Here is a 19,822-nt window from a genome sequence, read left to right as displayed (position 1 = left end):
ATTACTTAGGTGGAGGAAAAGCTAGAAATTTGCTTATACGACCTGACTGTAGCTTGACGAAGTCCCCCAGTTTTAGCTTTTGTATTATATGGTTTGATTGTCATGTTGATTGTTTTATAGTTCTAGCCTAGTCCTAGGTTTTGTGCTGGGCTTTGGCACCATCTTGTGGCATTAGATGATATTCATTGAAAAACAACCGCCACGAGTTTTTCTTGTTTAAATTTGTGTAACTTAGACGAGACAGTGCATTTGGAAGTGACCATTCCTTCCTAGTGCTTCCACATGAACTCCAAGAACCACGCGTGGCACACTCAAGGGGGTCTAAAACATACACATACCTGCTACTTTGCAAAAACTACATCTAAGCTCTTTACACACAAAAGCACACTGACAGAATTATTGTAATTTTATTTCCTTTTGTTACACACGTTTTTTAATCATAGATACCATTTTTTGCGGGGGCAAGGTTTTTTTCTTTTTTTTCTTTAGAGAAAATAAACACCACTAAAATAATAACTTGATTATTTATATCATTTTTGTTCAAAAACATTTTCACATACTATCAGACTGACTTGCATTAAAAAATATTATATCAAATTTGTTTTTGTTTGGCTTTGTTGTCAGCTTTACAGAATACATATATATGTATATATATATATATATATATATATATATATAATTATTATTATTATTATTATTATTATTATTATTATTATTTTTTTTTTTTTTTTTTTTTTATTTTTTTTTTTTAACTTTCAGATGAAATCTTTCACATCGGCTACTACATACATCACATGATTTTGATTGGCTGGACTGAAATGATCCTACAAGGTGCGATATTTTTCAAAATCACAAGAGGGCAGTGTCTGCCTGGATTTTTGAATTCAAACGCTTCTCTCACTCAGTTGCAGTTCGACCATAACTGAAGTACAAACTCAGCAACTTCCTGACAAATTTCAACTGCTGTTACTCCGAAAAATAAAATGTTGGAAATGAGACCTCCTTCGAATAAAGTAAGAGGGGGTTTATTCCTCCTGTAAATAGTATCAGGATGAGTGTAACAACATGTTTTTGCAGTTACTCTCCTGCCCAACCTCCAGGATGTGTCCCACCCACAGTGGCGCCTCCCTAAAATTTTCATAGGAGTGGCCAGATGGGGACACTAACAATCTTGGGGTGGCACACCAAAACTAAAAGCCATAATTTCAGGATGTCATTATACTGTTGCAGTAAACCGGCCAGTAGAAAACTATAAGAAAGACTGAAGGAAATGCCTATTGTGTTATATTTAATGTTACTATTGATCTAATGTGCACAGACTCTGCTCTGCTCTTGACTGGGAGATATATATGACAAACCAGAGGCAAAATCAGTTATTCTGACATTACTAATAATAATGATGATGATAATAATAATAATATTTACCCCCCTCTCCATAGTAATTATCAATTATGGATGTAATAATAGCTCCTCATATCTATTCAGACAAATGAAACTCAACTACCAATAAACATGAATGAAAAAGCTTAAATGATTATGTCATGATTTGTAATTTAATGGAAACACACTAAACAAAACATACATTTCTCCATATGACGTTACCATCGAGGCTAGGCGTCAATTTCATTATTAAGGCCACACAGTCATAATTTCACCTGTTGGTGCAGGAACAGGTCGAATAGCTGCTTTTGTTGAGTCCTGCCTGGCTTCTGGCTGTGTATCCTGATCTGTCTTTTCCACCACACCGTCCTCCTCCTCCTCCTCCTCCTCCTCCTCCTCCCCATCCACCACTTCCTCATCGCGAAGCCTCTGTTGCTCCCCAGTCGTCTCTTTCTCTCCTTCTAATATTCTTCTTAAAATAAGAAGAGATGTCTGTGGACTTTCTCTTTATTGTCTAAAATGACGGACATATACAAGCAGCAGCAAACGTTAGCTGAAATATATAGCGTCAGTTATATATTTCAAAAACCAGTCAAAAGGCTGCTGTAACGGGTGCTGTAACAGCGCTATTTAGCTCCGAAAAAGCACACGTGACGACGCATACTTCCCTCTCTTCTATTATGAAAGAATATTTTGACTTTTTTTTTTAGTTACTGAGGCTCGGAGCCGAGCTCCGGAGCCGTGCCGATCGGAGCAGATTTCAACCCGGGTCCCTGTTTGACGCTTGACGTGAACTAATTTTAGGGGGGGAACTCTGCCGTGAGTGAGGAAAGATCAGAAGCGGCTTGCCTGGCTGGCTGCGCATTTGGGATTGAAATGCATAACTGACCCTGCTAGTGGGGTGGCGCCATTGCCCACCCATCAGTCCACCAATGAGCGTTTGAACTCGTATTATGTAATCCGATGCCGGGGGGGATCTTGAGCTAAACACAGATTTAATGAATTCTCTACTAAATATTAGATCCATTTGTCATTGTGTTTAATTGCTCTTCAATCTGCGGGATCTGCAACAGATCTAACCTCATCAAGAGGCAAAATGTGTTTGGACGCATTTAAGAAGTTTACTGTAGTATCATAGCAGCAAACATGAAACGTTGATTTTTCTTTCTTTATTTGTTTGTTTTACCTCCAAACTGGTTAACATTGAACCGGAGACTGTCTTGTTAAGAGAGGAGAAGAAATGGAGGCTTTAAAGACTTGAGTCTAGATATTTTCCAATGATTCAAAGGTTTATCTTAACATGGATACACAGGTTTGTGGGGCTTTTCTTCCATTGGCAGAATTAATAATACATTTTAGGGATTAGGGCTGATGTATGCTTGCAAGAAACTCAATGCAATACCATGGTCCCTACAGCTGGTGATTTGGATTTTTTTTCTCAGCCACCTACCTACCTCTGGAAGTAGAAGGGTTAAGTTGAGACAACGGTACTTGTTCTTGTGAATACGTTTGGCCTCTCATCTGAAAGGCGTCTTCATTCAGAACAGTTCAGTTGCCCCAACTTAACCCCTCTACTTTAAGATACCTACCACTAAACCACCTCACTCACAATGGATTTCAGTTGAGATGTTTTAAATATTGTATCCAAATGCTTGCTTTGAAATGGAGGTAATGAAAATCACACACATGCAGTGTTTCATTCGGGACTGAGCCCCGGTGATAGACCAGCTCTGAAGTCGAGCAGGTCATCGCAAGGTGGAGACCCGATTGTTCTTCCTTCGTTTCTTCTTATTCGGGACTGAGCCCCGGCACAAAATCAAGGCTTCAGCTTCTCCAGATTGCCACCTACAGGCCGATAGGTTAATAAAACACTAAAATGGCCATAGCGCCCCCTAGGAATGTTGCATCAACGTGCACATGTTTGTCTCGTCAAGCTCTAATTTTTTTGATACGACAAACAGGAAGTGAGATATTTCAAGTTGTTTAAAATCGCCCAAAAATGTACTGTCCGTTTTTTCACTGACCACGCCTACACCGTTGCTCACACCCCGGTAAATGTTACACAGTTAGATTGCTGAAGCTCTTAGCTAAAATATGATACCAATATCTTTCATGTAGGCGCAGAAATGACCGTGTTTGAAGCGTTTGTTTCCCATGTTGCAAAAGCGGAGCAAACGTTAGCCTCTGCTCTGGCTAGAGCAGTAGCCTAACGCCTTTCTCTTCTTCTCCCTCTCTTTCAAAACACACATAAATGGCTGCAGTTTCCTTTAGGAAAGTGCTACAGACGTCATTCAAACCCCAAACGTATTTGTCTTATCAAGACCTATAATTTACATTTGACAGTCTCTTCCAAAAAAAAACAAAAAAACAAAACTGGAGGTGAAAAATCTGCATCATTTGCATACACAGGCTTATCATTCATTACACTTGTTCCAGAGTAGGCCGATTTCGCTGGACGTCGGCGGGCATCGTGGGGCGTCACCAGAGGTCGGGATTAATCGGGGGTCGGCGGCGGCCACGGCAGCGGCCACGGCGGCTTAGTCCCGCAAACCGTGCTTGCAGGTTTAATTATATTTTAAGTTCCAATGGCACTTGAATGACATGCTGTGCCTGTGCAGTATCTAGAAAAAGAAGAAGAAGAAAGAAACCTTTATTAGTTCCTTATGGGGAAAATTGCACAATAGCAATGTGTGTCTGCATGTTGAAATCAAATCAAGACAATAAACCCACCAGGATTGTTGGTAATTAGCTGGAGTCTGGAAGATCCGCCTTAAAAAAAAAAAAACTCTGCCCAAGAAGAAAAGTTTAGAATAAGTCCAAACTTTTTTTTTTGCCCCCTTATTTTAAGTCAGATCTTCTTCTCACATTTAACAAATGTACTGTGTTTGTTGCTGTGCAGTCCATAACATAACAAAGGTAAGAGACGAGAAAAGATGCAAACAGTTACGTGTCAGTGACATCACATCACATGATTGCAGTCAGACATTCAGAAGTATAAGTATATATAGTTTGTCCAAGCTGTGTAAAAAAGAAGGCGGGGTCACATCCTGGACAGCTTGCCAATTTATAAAAGACAAACAACCATTTGCATTCACTCTCGCACCTATGGAAGTATAGAGTTGCCAACTCACCTTAAAAGGGTGTCCTTCACAAACCCATGCAGATATAGGACGAACATACAACAGCTCCACACAGAAAGGCTCCGAGTCCTCACTGTTTGGAGGAGACTGTACTAACCACTGCACCGCCTTATCTGCAAACACCATGGTCTGAATCACTTGGTAACTTTTAGAGCAAAACAGTTTGGTTGCAACTGCAATTCCTTTCATTCCACGTCAGCCAGATCCAATATGCACAAGATTATCGACTTTGTTGAAACATTTGAGACTGTTGACCTATTTAGGCACTGCTTATTCCAGTTAATGAGGATCGTATGACAATTTTCCCAATTCTTAGACTTAGGAGTTATGTGATACATTCCCAAAAAATGAACAGCCGTCCTCCTTGGCAGAGCCCACCAGGAAGAGCACAAAAAAGGAGCACAAACATGGTTTTGTTCGCTGCCTGTTAAGCCACAGCACAATCCTTTGTTTTTGTGGACATCCCATAATGCCTCATGCACTTTTTCTTTGCTTGTTTTAAAACAGTTTGAATTAACATTTTATTGAAAATGGGGTAGGATATAAAAGAGAGAATACATTTTTAGGATTCCTTCTTTCCTTTTTACACTGTGACTTCCACCAGCATTTTATACTCTAATTTAGCTCCTTCCTGTGGTTAAATCTTCTGTTTGAGGTAAACAAGTCGCTTCACACACACACACGCACGCACGCACGCGCGCACACGAACACACACACACACACACACACACACACACACACACACACACACAAACACACATCGGTTGGGATGGGCTGGAAAACTTTAGCTGGAAAGGCAAGGACAGCGCAGCACACAGCAACAGTGTGTTTCTGGCGCAAAAAAAAAAAGCTCAGTTAGGCAGCAGAGAGTCACCATAAAGTATAACTCAGTAAACATTTGTGACTCCACCCTTCTGATTAGCAGGATCATACTCAGAGGCTGTGTTGCGCCATGGGAACAAACTAAATAGTTTCTGAACTACAACAGCCTGTGACACAGTCCAGAAAAGAAATGTGAGTCTTTTTGACTCTAAAATCATGCAGGTAAAGAGTCAATTAACAGAGTTTCTGGAACAGTTTTGTTGTGTGATGTTGCTGTGCTACTGAGGGCCACGTTCATCATCTGAGGGGATCTTTGAAGCACATTCAGTCACCACAAAATCTTGTGTCATGCTGTGACCACACCCTTCTTTTGAGTTTTTTTGAGTTTCATTGTTCTTGCAGAGGCAGGTGAAGGTATGAAAAATGTGGCTCGTGTTTGAACTTGACCAAAACAGCAATACTTCATTACTTCATACGTCATTTGTGTCACGTGATTGTTCTTTTCAGCACGAAGGTTTCGAATTTCCTTTCAGAAGGACAAGTACGAATACAAAAGCCACAGAAGTGGGCCAATGTGAAGTGGTGTCTGACGCTGTAAAGATTCTGTTCGGTGTTAAAGCTCGATGCCTTTGCCATACTTTTGCAATGATGTGTCCAAATTGATTGACTTTGACGTTGTGTATCATTAAAAGAGACAAAGTCTACATGCTACCTGTGAAGGTCAGGTTGATATAAAGATCACCCTTTTTCTCTAAAAGAATAGGCCCCAGTTATAGTATTTTACTTCTCTTGTTCTGATCCTGTTACTTTTTTTTTTTAAGGAGGGGAACGGAGAAGCAGGGGGTGGAGTCCTAGACTTAGGGTGTGTCAACTCTATTTAACAGCTCTGTGCCCGTGTTCGCAACTCAAATCTTTCTCTTCCTCTTCTACTCAACTTTTCCAAAATATTCCGGTAAGTTGGAGCCTAATTTCATTGCAAATATACTCTGAGGCATTCCGTGGGTGTGGTTACCATTGTTTGCAGAGGGCTGCTTTTGGCACTGGGGGTGATTGCCAACATAGGAGATTATGTAAATGTTTTAAAAACCAAACATTTTTTACAATTGCAATGTGAATAGTTAGAAAAGTATCAGTATTGAGATAGAGACAGTTGAGAAAAATGTGAAAAATTCATTGTTACTCCTCGTAAAAAAAAAAGAAGAAGTTTAGAATATCAGTTAGAGGGTTAGAAAAGTTATTTCTAACTGCGCTGTGGAAGGGGAGGGGTTGAAGGGAGGAAACATTGAAAAAAAAAAGAACCAAAAAAGACAAGGAAATGGAAAGGGCCCAAAAGTGTAAAAGGAAAAAAAAAAAGATTGATGTGAGTGAACACGCATGCCTTCATCTGTGATCTACATCATATTCACATCTTGTCGATTTGATTCATTTTAACAAAAATCATGTCTTCATGTTGTCATCCAGTCACCATGTCAGAACTTCTGTGTGCAATGAAAAGCTGTAAAGATGTCTTCCAGCGATACGCTGGAAAAGAAGGAGACAATAAAACTTTGTCCAAAAAAGAACTGTCAGACCTGCTCCATGAGCAGTTTGGAATGGTAAGTGTGGGTTAGCACTATTGGAGCAAGGAAACACATTTTCTGCTGTATGCACTGTTGACACTGTCCTTATACCTCCTTTTTTCAGTCGGGAAGTGATGCAGACAAACAAGAGTTCTTTGCAGCGCTGGACAACGATGGTGACAACACTGTCAATTTCGAGGAATTTATGGTGTTTGTAACATCCCTCTGCATCATCCTTGGAGAGGGATGCAGCTAACTTTCTGTCCTTGTTGAACCTGCATTGTTTCTGTAACTATGCACAAAATTTGGCCTTTTTGAATTGTGTAATCTAAAAAAAAGCATTTAATTACAATGCAGAGAAAAAAGCCAACAGAGTGTAGAATGGTCACTGGTTGTGGCACTGCTTAGAATGCCAAATACAAAGAAATAAAATGATTTCACATTAATGAGTTTTCCGTGTGTGTGTGTGTGTGTGTGAGAGAGAGGGGGGGGGGGGGCTTAGAGATAATAAATAAACAGGTCTACTGCTGATACTAATATGTACAGATAGGTAGGCCATCTCCTTTTCAGTTCACAATGCAATATTTGGCATGGTCTTTGCTTTTCAATTAATACTAACATTCACACTGTATTGTAGAGTGACTAAGAATAAGAATAAGAATAAGAATAAGAATAAGAATAAGAATAAGAGCAGGCCTTCGCTGAGGCTCAGTCCCGAATAAGAATAAGAATAAATTCAACGGCTCAAAACAGACCGTACAAACACAGAGAGCAAAAACGCATGTAAAACCTTTGCGAATGCTGCCCCCTCGTGTTTGAAATCATCTGACCGTTTTACCCTGTCCCTGCATATTTATTTTCCAGGATCACATTTTCACCGATCCGAATAAAGTAGTCATTGTTTCTAAATTATTCTTTAAATAAATTATTTAAAATTCGAACTAAGTGAACAGGGCACGGGTAAACTAAAAGGCTTAAGCGAACTGCACTGCACTGCGCCGCACTGCAACGGGACGCTTCCGGGGGGCGGTCTTCGTGGATTTTCGGACGTTGTCGTCTTTTTCCGGCCAACTAAATCGGTTAGCTGGCCAAGCTTATTAGCCCGGCGACTGTCAGCTAATGTTTTTCGGGACATTCTGATGCTCGCAAAATTGACGTGGATGCCACAAACGGCGTAGTAAGAATGGCGGACGTCGAGGGACAAGGAGTTTGTTCACATATCCATCCGCTGCCTCACTCTTCCTCCCGGACCTGCTCCGGTAGCGGCGGCGTGACAGCGCGTACCGGCGGCGGCGGTAGCTGCCAGACCGTTACTTCTGGGCCACGGCTAGTCCGGATAGTCAAGTCCGACTCGGGCTACGGCTTCAATGTCCGGGGACAGGTGAGCGAAGGCGGGCAGCTGCGGAGCATTAACGGGGAGCTGTACGCTCCACTGCAGCACGTCAGCGCCGTTTTACCAGGAGGCGCCGCCGACAGAGCCGGGATATCGAAGGGAGACCGAATACTTGAAGTGTAAGTAGCACATTTGGGGTTGGTAACCGATGGTAGCATGTCAGTGAGAAGCCTGTACGGGAACCCCCCCCCCCCCACACACACACACACACCCTTGTTTTCGGCTGTCATTACTGTGACTACGACCGTCCGTGTGTGTAGAGGGCATTCCCAATGAAAGAAGTGTTTGTGCGTGTCAGTTGTCATTAGCCATTCCCGTCACACCTAAACCATTGAGCTCATTCTCAGCATCATCCCGTCACATCCTAACCCAGCACACTTCTCCGCTATCACAACAACCGTCAGCTACTTCTACCACTGCTTACAACGACTCTTTTGGTGCGCAAAGCAACTCGTTAACATTTCAACATTTCTGCAACTGTGTTTTCATCATTTTTACCCCCACCTCCTTCCCTTCCCTTCCCTTTTCTCCTTCTCAACCTCAGCCTGCCTGTGCGCTGCATTCAGAGCAGAGCGGCCGCTTTAGTATGCACGGAGGTTCTGTCTGCACGCTAATGTTAGGCTCCTGTTGCTATGGAGAGGACACACACACACACACACACACACACACACACACACACACACACACACACACACACACACACACACAGCAGCCTCCGTACTGCCGCCTTTTGTGTTGTGTTTGTGTGTGCGGATCCAAGTGATGCAGACAAGAGAGGAAGCCGGCCGGCCCTCCTGATTGGCTCGCCCTCCCATTTCTGCCATCTCATTGGCTGGCTCTGGCACTCGACTGTGGTTGTGGATGTCCCACGGTAACCTGGCAGTTTGGTGACCCCGTTATTTTTATGAGGTGGAACATGCCTATGTGGGGTTTGTTTCCATTCTACCAGGTCTCTTAAGTTAGCGCTCTTCTTGGAATAGGGTGCTGCAACCCGTCCTCCATACTTTATTTACGCTGCCTTTTCCAACTCTCTTTCTTAGTGATGTTTTATAACCGTAAGCAGTGTTGTAGTCAAGACGGCACCAACTGAGACATGATCAAGACTAGAGAGTGTTGAGATCAAGACAAGACCAAGACTTCTTATATCAAAGAAAAATAACAAAACAGAAAAAAACGACCAGTATTTTTTTTTTTTTAATTCAACTTTGCTTCTGAATCCAACAGCAACATCTTTTTTTTTCAGCAAGGTATCTTTTAATAAATTTCTTTAACATTTTGCTGCTTTGCCAACTATTTTGAACCATTTTCAAAAGAACAACTTTGCTTCATAAAATTAAAAAAATAAATTAACTAGGAATAAGGGTGTATGTCACTCTGGGTTTCACAGACAGAGCGTAAAAAAAGCAGCTGAATTCTTTTCTGTTAGTATCTGTCATTGTAGTGTTGGCTGAGTCTTGACTGGTCTTGATCAAAAATCCCGAGTCCGTCCAGTGCGAGACTTGAGACGAGACCGAGGTCCTTAAACAGTGGTCTGGAGAACAAGACCTATCTCGAGTAGTACAATACTAACTGTACATCTCCTAATTTAAGTGTATAAGTGTGGGTGATCGAGTCTATAAAATCCAAACCAACCTTTTTTTAAACATGTTAATTTCCGTGCAGTGCAGGGCGCCACAAACCCAAGTTTTCACACGTTCGCTTTCGTGCTCCGCTTTGCGTCTCTTGCGTTGCTTTGTGCGCTCACATCCATAGCACAAAATGAAAAGGGAAACTCCCAGGTCGCCGCATAAAGGAGACGCGAAAATGCTGAGTGATAAAAGTATCAGGTGAAGACGCAACACGTGCCTTTTTAAAAGCTATGCAGATTGCCGGGAAGTGCTGATGGTGCAGGTGCAAAGGCCACTGCATCAGGTGCTGATTATACAGTCGTGAACGACGGCAGTGAAAGAGCCGTTGAAACGCTGAGCCTGCGTTTCATGCTACACAAGGTGCACCCCCCGCTCCCCCCCGCCCCCCTCGCAGGTGCGCTCTGCACCTGCAAGATGTTCCGTTCCTTGTGTTGCAGCGGATATCCTGTTGGACAGGCAACACCGAATTGTTGACTTGTTTATTTCGTTTGTCCGGGAGTTGTCAGTTCAGTTCAGTGTTTTCAAAGCCCTGATTTCATCTTTGAGCCTCTCTCTCTCGAGGAAGGAATTGCCACACAAAACACAATACAAACATATATACAAGTATAATAAGGCAGATTAGATTGGAGATTTGCAACTGATGTCTGAAGTCTGTTTTCCACAAGCGGAGAAAGTTTTCCAAACCTGACCCCAATAATTTAGTGTGGGAACTTTTTGTCCTCTCTCCTGGCAGTAACGGGGTGAATGTGGAGGGAGCGACCCACAAGCAGGTGGTGGATCTGATCCGTGCCGGGGAGCGGGAGCTGGTGCTGGCCGTGCTCTCCGTGTCGCCTCAGGAGGCCGACTGTCTGGATCCCGGCGACGACGTTTCCGCCCAGTCTTGCTACGACTACTCGGACAAGCAGGCCGTGCCCATCTCCGTGCCGAGCTACAAGCACACCGAGCTCAACCAGGAAAAGTTTGTGGTGCGTCGGCCGTCCAGATGCCCATGCCAAAATATCATGGCGCCCTGAGCTGCACCCGCTGGAAGAGCCTGTGTGTTTCATCTGCTCTCTCTCCTTGCAGGTCTACAACGTGTACATGGCCGGTAGGCAGCTGTGCTCCAAGCGTTACCGGGAATTTGTCATCCTGCATCAAAACCTGAAGAGGGAGTTTGCCAACTTCACTTTCCCAAAGCTGCCGGGGAAGTGGCCCTTCTCCCTGTCAGAGCAGCAGCTGGACGCGAGACGCAGAGGGCTGGAGGAATACCTGGAGAAAGGTGAGTGAGGAAGGAGGCGTCTGCAGCCGCTTTGGAAAACGAGGTAGCTCTTCGATTTTTCACGCTTCATGCGTCGCAACCGCGTCGATGGCAGCAGGTAGAATCGTTCAGGCAGAAAGTCAATGATGTGAAAACATGGTGGATCCGTTTGATTTTAATCGTAACTTACAAGGTGCTGGATTTAGTTTTATGTATATGCTGTAGTTTACTGTGAAACGTCAACGTGACGTATCAGCTTCAGCACTGTTCAGTTCGGCCGTCAAACAATAAAGCTTTGAATCTGAAAGTATAATGAACAAAATGTGTGTTTACTATAAATACCTGCATTTTGTATGATACCAGCAGTTCGGGTTATCTTTTTTTTTTCTTTTTTACACACAGTGATACTTGAGACACAGTTCAGACAGGCAAAAGAGTTTTCTTTCACTGTTGTTTTCTTTAAATACACACCAAACTATCTGGGTTGTCGCGCGATCTTGCAAATCCTGCCGTGAACCCATCGAGCCGCCGCGCTGGACGCCACCGTTGGGTGTTTGGTGTGAGAGGATACGGAGCAGTTACCGCGCCGCTCCGTGCCCACACCGCAGACGCAATTGGTGTGAATTGGGGGTCAGGTGACCGTGGTCGGTCCAACAGTCTTCTTCTTCTTCTTCTTCTTCTTCTTCTTCTTCTTCTTCTGCCGCATTATCTGGAGTCGGGTCGCGGGAGGCATCGGCCTCAGCGGAGATGCCCAGACCTCCCTGGCCCCAGTCACCTCCTCCAGCTCATCCCGCGGGACCCCAAGGCGTCCCGCCAGGTCCAACAGTCTGTTCCGACTAATTAGTCCGATTAGACAAGAGTCATCACGTGCTAAATGGAGCAGGTTGATGGGTTCAAGGTTGTTCAGGATGCTGTCGTAACGTCACGTTACAACAGCATCCTGAACATGAATTTTGTTCATTGCACTTTCAGATTTAAAGTGAAATCTGCTTTATTAAATGGTCAGGCTCCAGCTTATATCTCACAGCTTTCATTCCTATGAGCCTGTCCGCTGCCTGAGATCCTTCAGCAAGGCAAGACAACTCTGTGTCCCAAAATCACGCCTTGCCTCGAAAGGTGACCGGGCTTCTGCTGTCCGTGCGCCGCAGCTCTGGAATTCACTGCCTGGGGATCTCAGGCAGGCAACTGCAGTGTCTGCTTTTAAATCTCTTCCTAAAACTCACTTTTATCATTTGGCTTTCTCCTCTATTTCGTAACCTGTTTTAATGCCTTGGTTTCAGCCGCCTCTGGCCCTTGTCGTAGAGGGACTGGCTGTTCCTAAACGGGAATTTTCAACAGTGTCCTCAACAGTGTCCACATTGGCCTCCTGGATGGAAACAGGGCCCTTGGGAGCTTCAGTCCTACTCTGTCAGTGTTTTCTCCACATTAGCATGTGACCACGGTTTTTATTTGTTTTTTGTTTTTCTCATTAGCAGCGGCAGCCTTGGTGATTCAAAACTCAAAACAAGGCTCCTTAATCAGTCACAAAAACGCGCCCCCTACTGTCCAACTGTCTCGTTGCGGTTGCCTTATTTCTGTGGCGTGTTTCCCCCTTCAGTGTGCTCCGTGCGGGTGATCGGGGAAAGCGACATCATGCAGGAGTTCCTGTCCGAGTCGGACGAGGTAAACATCCAAAGAAGGAACGGCCTATGAGTGGGCGTCGCACCGTGATCGTCCGTCTGCGACTAACCGGGCACTTCACACCTTCTCCTCCCTGTGGCCCAGAACTTTAACGGCGTGTCTGATGTGGAGTTGAGGATAGCCATGCCCGACAAAACCACGCTGACCGTGCGAGTGAGGAAAAACTCCACCACTGACCAGGTCTACCAGGTAACCTCGTCAGCCGTCCAAGTGCGTCCGCTGACGTTCGAGACCCGGCGCGCAATCTTTGAACCCTCCTCTCTCTGTTTTGTCCTCTTCCTCAGGCAGTGGTGATGAAGCTGGGGATGGACAGCGTGACAGCGAGCTATTTCGCCCTGTTTGAGGTCATCAACCACACCTTCGGTGCGTACAGACGTGTAATCAGGCGCGTTTGCTGCCGCTTTTCGCTCCTGAAAGCGTCCTCCGATCGCTGTTGGCGTTGGTCAGACACTCGTCCTTCTCGGAACCATCAGAATCAGACCGTGCAGCGAGCACATTCTGTGCTCTCAGCTCCGCTCGTCACATTTCCAAGGCTGGCACGGTGCAAGGATGTGTCAGACATTTGAAAATAAGAAAATGGAATGAAATGGAACACATTCTGAAGCTGTTCTGTTTAGCACACAGCTCGAGTAACATATTCAGCATGAAGTCAGCCAGAGCAGCGCGACAGCAACTCGAAGAAGTGCTCGTTCGTCTGATCGTACTGCACACGACATCATTTTGTATGATTTGATGATAAATAGCTTGTTGTTTTATTTGGAATGTTTGTATTTGACACTGACGTTATTACTTGGTGACATAAGCATAAGTTCTTCTCTCAGAGGCTCACACACCTTCACACTTCTCAGTGAGCAAGTAATGGTTGGATTTGCACTTTTATTTCTGTGGTGTTCGCTGACAGGTGAGACACGTTATGGTTATAAAAAAATATTGGCTCAGTGTTGATTTGAAGAGTTTTCCTGTAAACTTAAAGCCAATCCGCAAACTTAACTGTGTTTCACAACTAAATATTGTATACGTGTACCTCAAGGTTATATTGCCGTAATGGTTATAAGGCAGTCGATATTTAATTTTTCGAATTGTTAAGTGAGACTTTTTACACACATTACGGCAAGAAAGGCAAAGATGAAAGAGAATAATACATGTGCATTGAGATAAAAGAGAATTTTACATGGCTGGAGTCATACATCTCCTTGATATTCTCTCTTCTGTTAATCCTTCCTTTCTGAACGTCACAAACTCTTGTGTTTTGTACCATGTCACAATATCCACCCACAATGCCATGGATGTGCTTAGATCCCTCTGCCTCTCTGCCTCTCTGGCTACGTGCGTCATGACTGACGTCAGGACGGTTCTGTCGATTCCATTTTCTTTTCTTTTCTGTGTTAATTGGAGCATGGAGAAGAGAGGAAAATGCACACGAAATCCCCTCGTATCACAAGGCCGCATTTTAACGACATCAGTTTGCCTTGTTTACGTTGTCAGCAGCAACAGTCCGGGGTATATGGCATTGTATGACAGTCTGATGAACCTGCAGAGAGGTAACGGCAATAATGGAGAAAAGTTTTCGGACACCCTTGAAATCTTTTTCTCAATCCCAATTATTGACGTTAAATGTACACTAGCACTCAACAGTTTGGACTCACCCTATGAGTTTGATGTCTTTTCTTTCATTCTGTCTATTGACATTGCAGTTTCGCACTGAAGGCATCAAAACTACGTATGAACACACATGGAATTATATAGGAAACAATAAAAATGTAAAATAACTCAAACGCGTTTTATATTTAAATTCTTCAAAATAGCCATCTTTCATAAAAAGCATGTTTAGAGTTATTTAACAGTTTTTTTCTTTGCTGCATAATTCCATATACCTTGCTCATATATTTGATGTCTTCAGTATCTATCCCTCAGTGTAGAAAGTTAAAAGAAAAAAAAAAGAATGCATGAGAAGGTGTGTCCAAACTTTTCACTGGCAGCGTATGCTTGAGAAAACTTTTGTTTGTGTTTCAAAAGCTTCGGCCGCATCAGAGGTTCACAAACAAATGGCAACTATTTTGTTGTTTATTGTTAATAAGACAAAATAAGGAAACTACAAGAATTTAGTTTGTACTCTGGGTGTGTTGCAAGGGACATCATCTTGTTGGAACATCCAGTTCAGAGCTGGGCCGATGGGTGCAAGTGCAGCATGGGGGTAAAAGTTGGCGTCTGATTCTTACCCCAATGTCCAAAAACCTTTGTCCACCACTGTATTTCCTCCGCAAAACTTTTCTCCGCGTGAGGAGTGGACATGACTTCCTCCTTCTCTTCGTCTCTTTCTCTCTCAGTGCGAAAGCTCGCTCCTAACGAGTTCCCCCACAAGCTGTACGTGCAGAACTACACCTCGGCCGTACCTGGAACCTGCCTGACGCTCCGCAAGTGGCTCTTCACCACCGAGGAGGAAGTCCTGCTCAATGACAACCAGATCGCGCTGAGTTACTTCTTTCACCAGGTCCTCCGGAGCCACGCAGGTTTTTTTTTTTTCTCTCTTCCCGCTTCCCCCCCCCCACTAACAACGACTTGTGTCGGCGTTCTCAGGCCACGGACGATGTGAGGAGAGGCTTCGTCAGAGCCGAGCAGAAGTCCTACCAGCTGGAGAAGCTGGCCGAGCAGAAGAAGATGTCCATGGTCAGTCCCCTCCCGTCCTTCACACGTTGACAGACGGGTAACGATTTTCCTGTTGTAGCCCGGTGCGACTTGCATCAGCCGCTCTCTTCCCTTCCACCTGTTCACTTTCCCTTCACGCCGGCTGACGCAACAGACTGGAAACGGAGCGCAGGAGTGACGAGAGCGTCAGAAACTCAACTCTCGCACCTGACCATACCGCAGCTGCTTTGCGGTTATAAATAAATGAACAGCTAAGACTTGCAAGGCACCCTGATCTTCGGGATCACACGACCGTGCGCGGTTGACCCACGTGGCTCTTTTCTCTTGCAGTACCTAAGTTTGCTGCGGGGCTGCGAGGGCTACAACGAGATCATCTTCCCCCACTGCCCGTGCGACTCGCGGCGCAAGGGTCACGTCATCACCGCCATCAGCATTCAACACTTCAAGCTGCACGCCTGCTCGGAGGAAGGGGCACCGGAGGCAAGTAGGGCTGGGGACCCAACTACTGGACGTTTGCAGCAGTGCTTTTTGCAACAAAAAGCAAAAAAACAAAGGCAGATAGTGGTACTCGTATGAAAAGAAGAGTGGAGAAGGATGAAGGAGAAGTGGGGCAGGAGCAGGAAGTTACAGTTTATCATTAAGAGGTACTCAGGCTATTTTTTACTTCTAGATAGATAGATAGATAGATAGATAGATGGATAGATAGATAGATAGATAGATAGATGGATGGATAGATGGGTAGATAGATAGATGCATAGATGGATAGATAGATAGATGCATATATAGATGGATGGATGGATGGATGGATGGATAGATAGATAGATGGATAGATAGATGTACTTTATTGATCCCAAATTGGGAAACTACACTGTTGTACCACTAAAAAAAACAGTACGAAAAATGAACTGCACAGTAGTTCCAAAAACTCTCAAATCAATCCGTGTGCAACAAACAACCAAAGCAAATTTTGAATGATTTTGATCAAACAACTCCTGATTTGAATCACCAGTAAAATGTGAAATAAAATTTGACCACTACTGGAGGAAATCGTTGAGAGACCGAGGTCGGGCTTTGTTGTTTGTCACATGCGCTTACTAAAAAATCCATTGAGCTCAAAAATGTAGAATAAAAATTAATTACTTAAAGGAACAAAGCATCTTGATTATAATGTGTCCAAAAACTAGGGAGACAAAAAGTTACAGATGGGGACGTACAGTGGTCAACAAATATATGGTGACACAACTGACTCCTCTCTCCTTGTTACACAAAAAAAAAATCAGTGCAGGTGAACAGGTGACTATTTAAACTAGTTGTCGCCGCCCACAGCTTTGACCCAGTTATCTCCTGATTGTGCAAATGATACTAAACAATACAAAAAATTCCACGACCAAAATAATACAAATAAACCATCAGAATTAACACATTGCATATGTAGCAACACATCTATCAGTCATAGAAAATAAACTATTCGTGGCTCCCACATGAAAGTTTTGTGATGTAATGCCAATGTACTTTTGTTGTTGTTCCAATTGGTTTTTAAAAGACCTGCTATCAAAAAAAGGCACCGTTCTCGAACTGGTATCGGAACCAAGGTATTGAAATTGGCGCTACCCCGAAACTGACGCTTCGGCCTCCTCCCAGAACCAGGTGATTGCGTTTGAGTGGGGGGAGATGCAGCGGTGGGACACAGACGAGGAGGGCATGGCCTTCTGCTTCGAGTACGCCCGGGGAGAGAAGAAACCGCGCTGGGTGAAGATCTTCACGCCATACGTGAGTATCAGAGTCTCGCACTATCACAGATCAAATAATTTGTACCTTTTAAACTATTTTGAACACAAAAGTAACAACTAATAAGTATATTTTCCCAGTGTAAGGAGTAGAAAGTACAGATATTTGTGTACGAATGTTGGGAGTCAGAGTAAAAAGCTATTAGGAAAAGAAATACTCTTGTAAAGTACTGATACCTGCAAAATCTACTTGAGTACAGTATTGAAGTATTTGTACTTTGTTTCTTTCCACGTCTGACTAGTCATGTGAATGAAGGTGTGGGCAAACTACGGCCCGGGGGCCTTATGCCGTCTGTTGAGCTTTTTAATCTGGCCCGCTGAACTTAAAGATATTATAGTAAGTAATAGTAAATAATTCATAAAATAGCTTTTCAAATTTCATCAGTTATTTCAGTATTTTCAGACTCATTTCAATAAAGAGCTAAACACAGTGGACAAAGACACTGGTTTTGTTGCAACACTTTTGTTCATTTTCAGCTGACATTAAAACACATGTTTATATACCAATATATTTTTTCTCCTATGAGGTGGGTCACCAAAACACTCTATCCAGCTGCTCCGGCTCCCTCTGTCAAATTTTAGAACCTATTGTGGCCCACCAGTCAAAAGGTTTGCCCAGCCCTGGCCTGTGAAACAGCCCTCACTGCAGAGAGGTTACAGCAAAATTGTTGTTTAAACCGAAACAAAACAAAAAAACGACCTTGAAGCGATGTCTCCAGTCAGTGCAGACGACACATCTCTGCTCTGGCTCGTCTTTATCAACTGACAGCTCATTACTGTTCCTCTTAAATCCCCTCGCCTGCCCCCCCGCCCCTCCTCTCTGTCTCTCTCTCTCTTTGCACTACCTGGCCTGACGCTTAGTTCAACTACATGCACGAGTGCTTTGAGAGAGTCTTCTGCGAGCTCAAGTGGAGGAAAGAGGTGAGCGCTTGTCCCGCTGCAGCCCCATTTGTCACCATCCTCTAAATCCTAAATCCAAGCTGCCGTTTCCCCCTGTCCTCCCCCACCCAGGTGGACGAGGAGGCCACGGACGAGGACAACAAGAACTGCAGCAAAGACGGTACGTGTGGCGAGGTGGCGCTCCGTCCGCCTCGGTCTGGCGCGGCGCGCTCGCAGCCTTGACCGTTTGTTTCTGTTGCGCAGAATATCTTCCGGCTGCGGAGACGCAGAAGGGATGGAGGCACCTGGGAAGGGAAATTGTCACTTCTTAACCTCCCCCATCCCTCCCCTCATCGAGCAGCACGCAGCTATTAGCCACGCGCTCATTAGCGACGCGCCATCAGCTACCAAACCAGCGGACGACGTGCAGCCGCCAAGCATCTGCATCCCAACCAACCTGAAAATCAGAAGCATTAGAAGTTACAGACACACAAATCCAGATCATCGTATTCAAGCATCAAGGCGATTTCTTATATATACATGTATACACTACCAGGCAAACGTTTGGACACACCTGTTTCTTCTTTATCTTTACTACTTATTACACTGTAGATACATACTGAAGACATCAAATACATGAGCAAGATATGTGGATTAATGTGGCAAAAGAAAAAAAATGTTAAATGCCTCAATATGTTATGTCACATATATATTATATGAAAGGTGGCTATTCTTGATCATCTAAAATATAAAACTTGTTAACGAGTTAATTTACACTTTTTTGTTTCATACATATTCCACATGTGTTCATTTACAGTTTTGATGCCTTGAGTGACAATCTGCAATGTAAATAGTCATGGAAATGAAAGAAAAACCATTCAATCACAAGTATGTGTCCAAACCTTTGACTGGTAGTGTACTTAAAAAAAAATAGTTAGCCTCTGTTGACTCAAAGTCAGTGTTTTTTTTAATGCTGTTTTTTTTTTCTATTTGGTGGAAATGTGAAACGGACTGGTGCTCGCACACCCGCGTGGAAGTTATGGCACCAGAGCGTTCAAAGGAAATGTCTTCACACTTTGAATGTGTTGGTCAAAGTGCAGTCAGCGTCACAGAGGAGGAGGAGGAGCTGCAGGGGAAACACTGAGCTTCTCATCTCAAACAGCTGCGTCCTCTTTGTCCTTTCAGCCACCAGTTACAGGCAAACGTTTGGGGAAGCCCTTGACGTTAGAGAGCCATCCACAGAGACTGTAAGACGTATCACTTGAGCAGATTTGTTTCCACACCCGAATCGGCACCTAATCTACGGTGACCGAGAGACGAATGGCTGAAACTTCAGGAAGTTCCACTACGTTCAATAGTACAAGCAAGCTTCCCAACTTGCAAACACTGGTCAGTTTCAATCTACTCTGACTGTAGCTGCTAAGGCATAATCACGTATTAAAAGTGCAGCGAGCAATTAGCTTTGTATAGTATTGAGCGAACCGCCCAGTTTCGATGTCATGAGGTCGTCCCACAGATGCACGGACGGATGGGCTGGGACGGGTGCATTACCCACAAACAGGCAGCAGAGGTCCCACTCTTCCCAAGTTCTCTGTTTCCGAGAATCCTTCAGATGATTTAAGGGCAGGTCAGTAATTCACACGGTGGTGCTATTCTTCTCCGTAGTGGCTC

The 19,822-nt window shown here is 44.0% G+C and overlaps 2 protein-coding genes across 2 annotated transcripts in view; both read left to right on the top strand.

Moving 5' to 3' along the window:
• Positions 1–6,144: 6,144 nt before the first annotated feature.
• Positions 6,145–7,347, top strand: LOC142879458 (protein S100-G-like). The gene is made up of 3 exons (XM_076012781.1): positions 6,145–6,294; positions 6,804–6,937; positions 7,026–7,347. The coding sequence occupies exons 2-3, from the start codon at positions 6,809–6,811 to the stop codon at positions 7,155–7,157; spliced, it is 261 nt and encodes an 86-aa protein (XP_075868896.1). The 5' UTR covers positions 6,145–6,294; positions 6,804–6,808; the 3' UTR covers positions 7,158–7,347.
• A 530-nt stretch (positions 7,348–7,877) lies between these two features.
• The window catches only part of snx27b (sorting nexin 27b), a 13,598-nt gene continuing 1,653 nt past the window's right edge, over positions 7,878–19,822 (top strand). The window contains exons 1-13 of the mRNA XM_076012956.1: positions 7,878–8,413; positions 10,656–10,887; positions 10,988–11,180; positions 12,757–12,821; positions 12,924–13,028; positions 13,124–13,202; positions 15,167–15,330; positions 15,417–15,506; positions 15,816–15,965; positions 17,127–17,255; positions 18,134–18,193; positions 18,284–18,332; positions 18,416–19,822. The exon at positions 18,416–19,822 is cut by the window's right edge and continues 1,653 nt beyond it. Coding sequence (XP_075869071.1) covers positions 8,085–8,413; positions 10,656–10,887; positions 10,988–11,180; positions 12,757–12,821; positions 12,924–13,028; positions 13,124–13,202; positions 15,167–15,330; positions 15,417–15,506; positions 15,816–15,965; positions 17,127–17,255; positions 18,134–18,193; positions 18,284–18,332; positions 18,416–18,483 — 1,713 coding nt within the window. The 5' untranslated portion in view covers positions 7,878–8,084 and the 3' untranslated portion in view covers positions 18,484–19,822. The remainder of the gene's footprint in view (positions 8,414–10,655; positions 10,888–10,987; positions 11,181–12,756; positions 12,822–12,923; positions 13,029–13,123; positions 13,203–15,166; positions 15,331–15,416; positions 15,507–15,815; positions 15,966–17,126; positions 17,256–18,133; positions 18,194–18,283; positions 18,333–18,415) is intronic.

The sequence above is a fragment of the Nelusetta ayraudi genome, unplaced genomic scaffold (assembly GCF_046127955.1).
Source record: "Nelusetta ayraudi isolate G7.1 ecotype Tasmania unplaced genomic scaffold, CSIRO-AGI_Nayr_v1 ptg000136l, whole genome shotgun sequence".
Lineage (NCBI taxonomy): Eukaryota > Metazoa > Chordata > Actinopteri > Tetraodontiformes > Monacanthidae > Nelusetta > Nelusetta ayraudi.
Note: the sequence above shows the minus strand (reverse complement) of the source record. Positions and strands in the feature narration are given on the sequence as shown.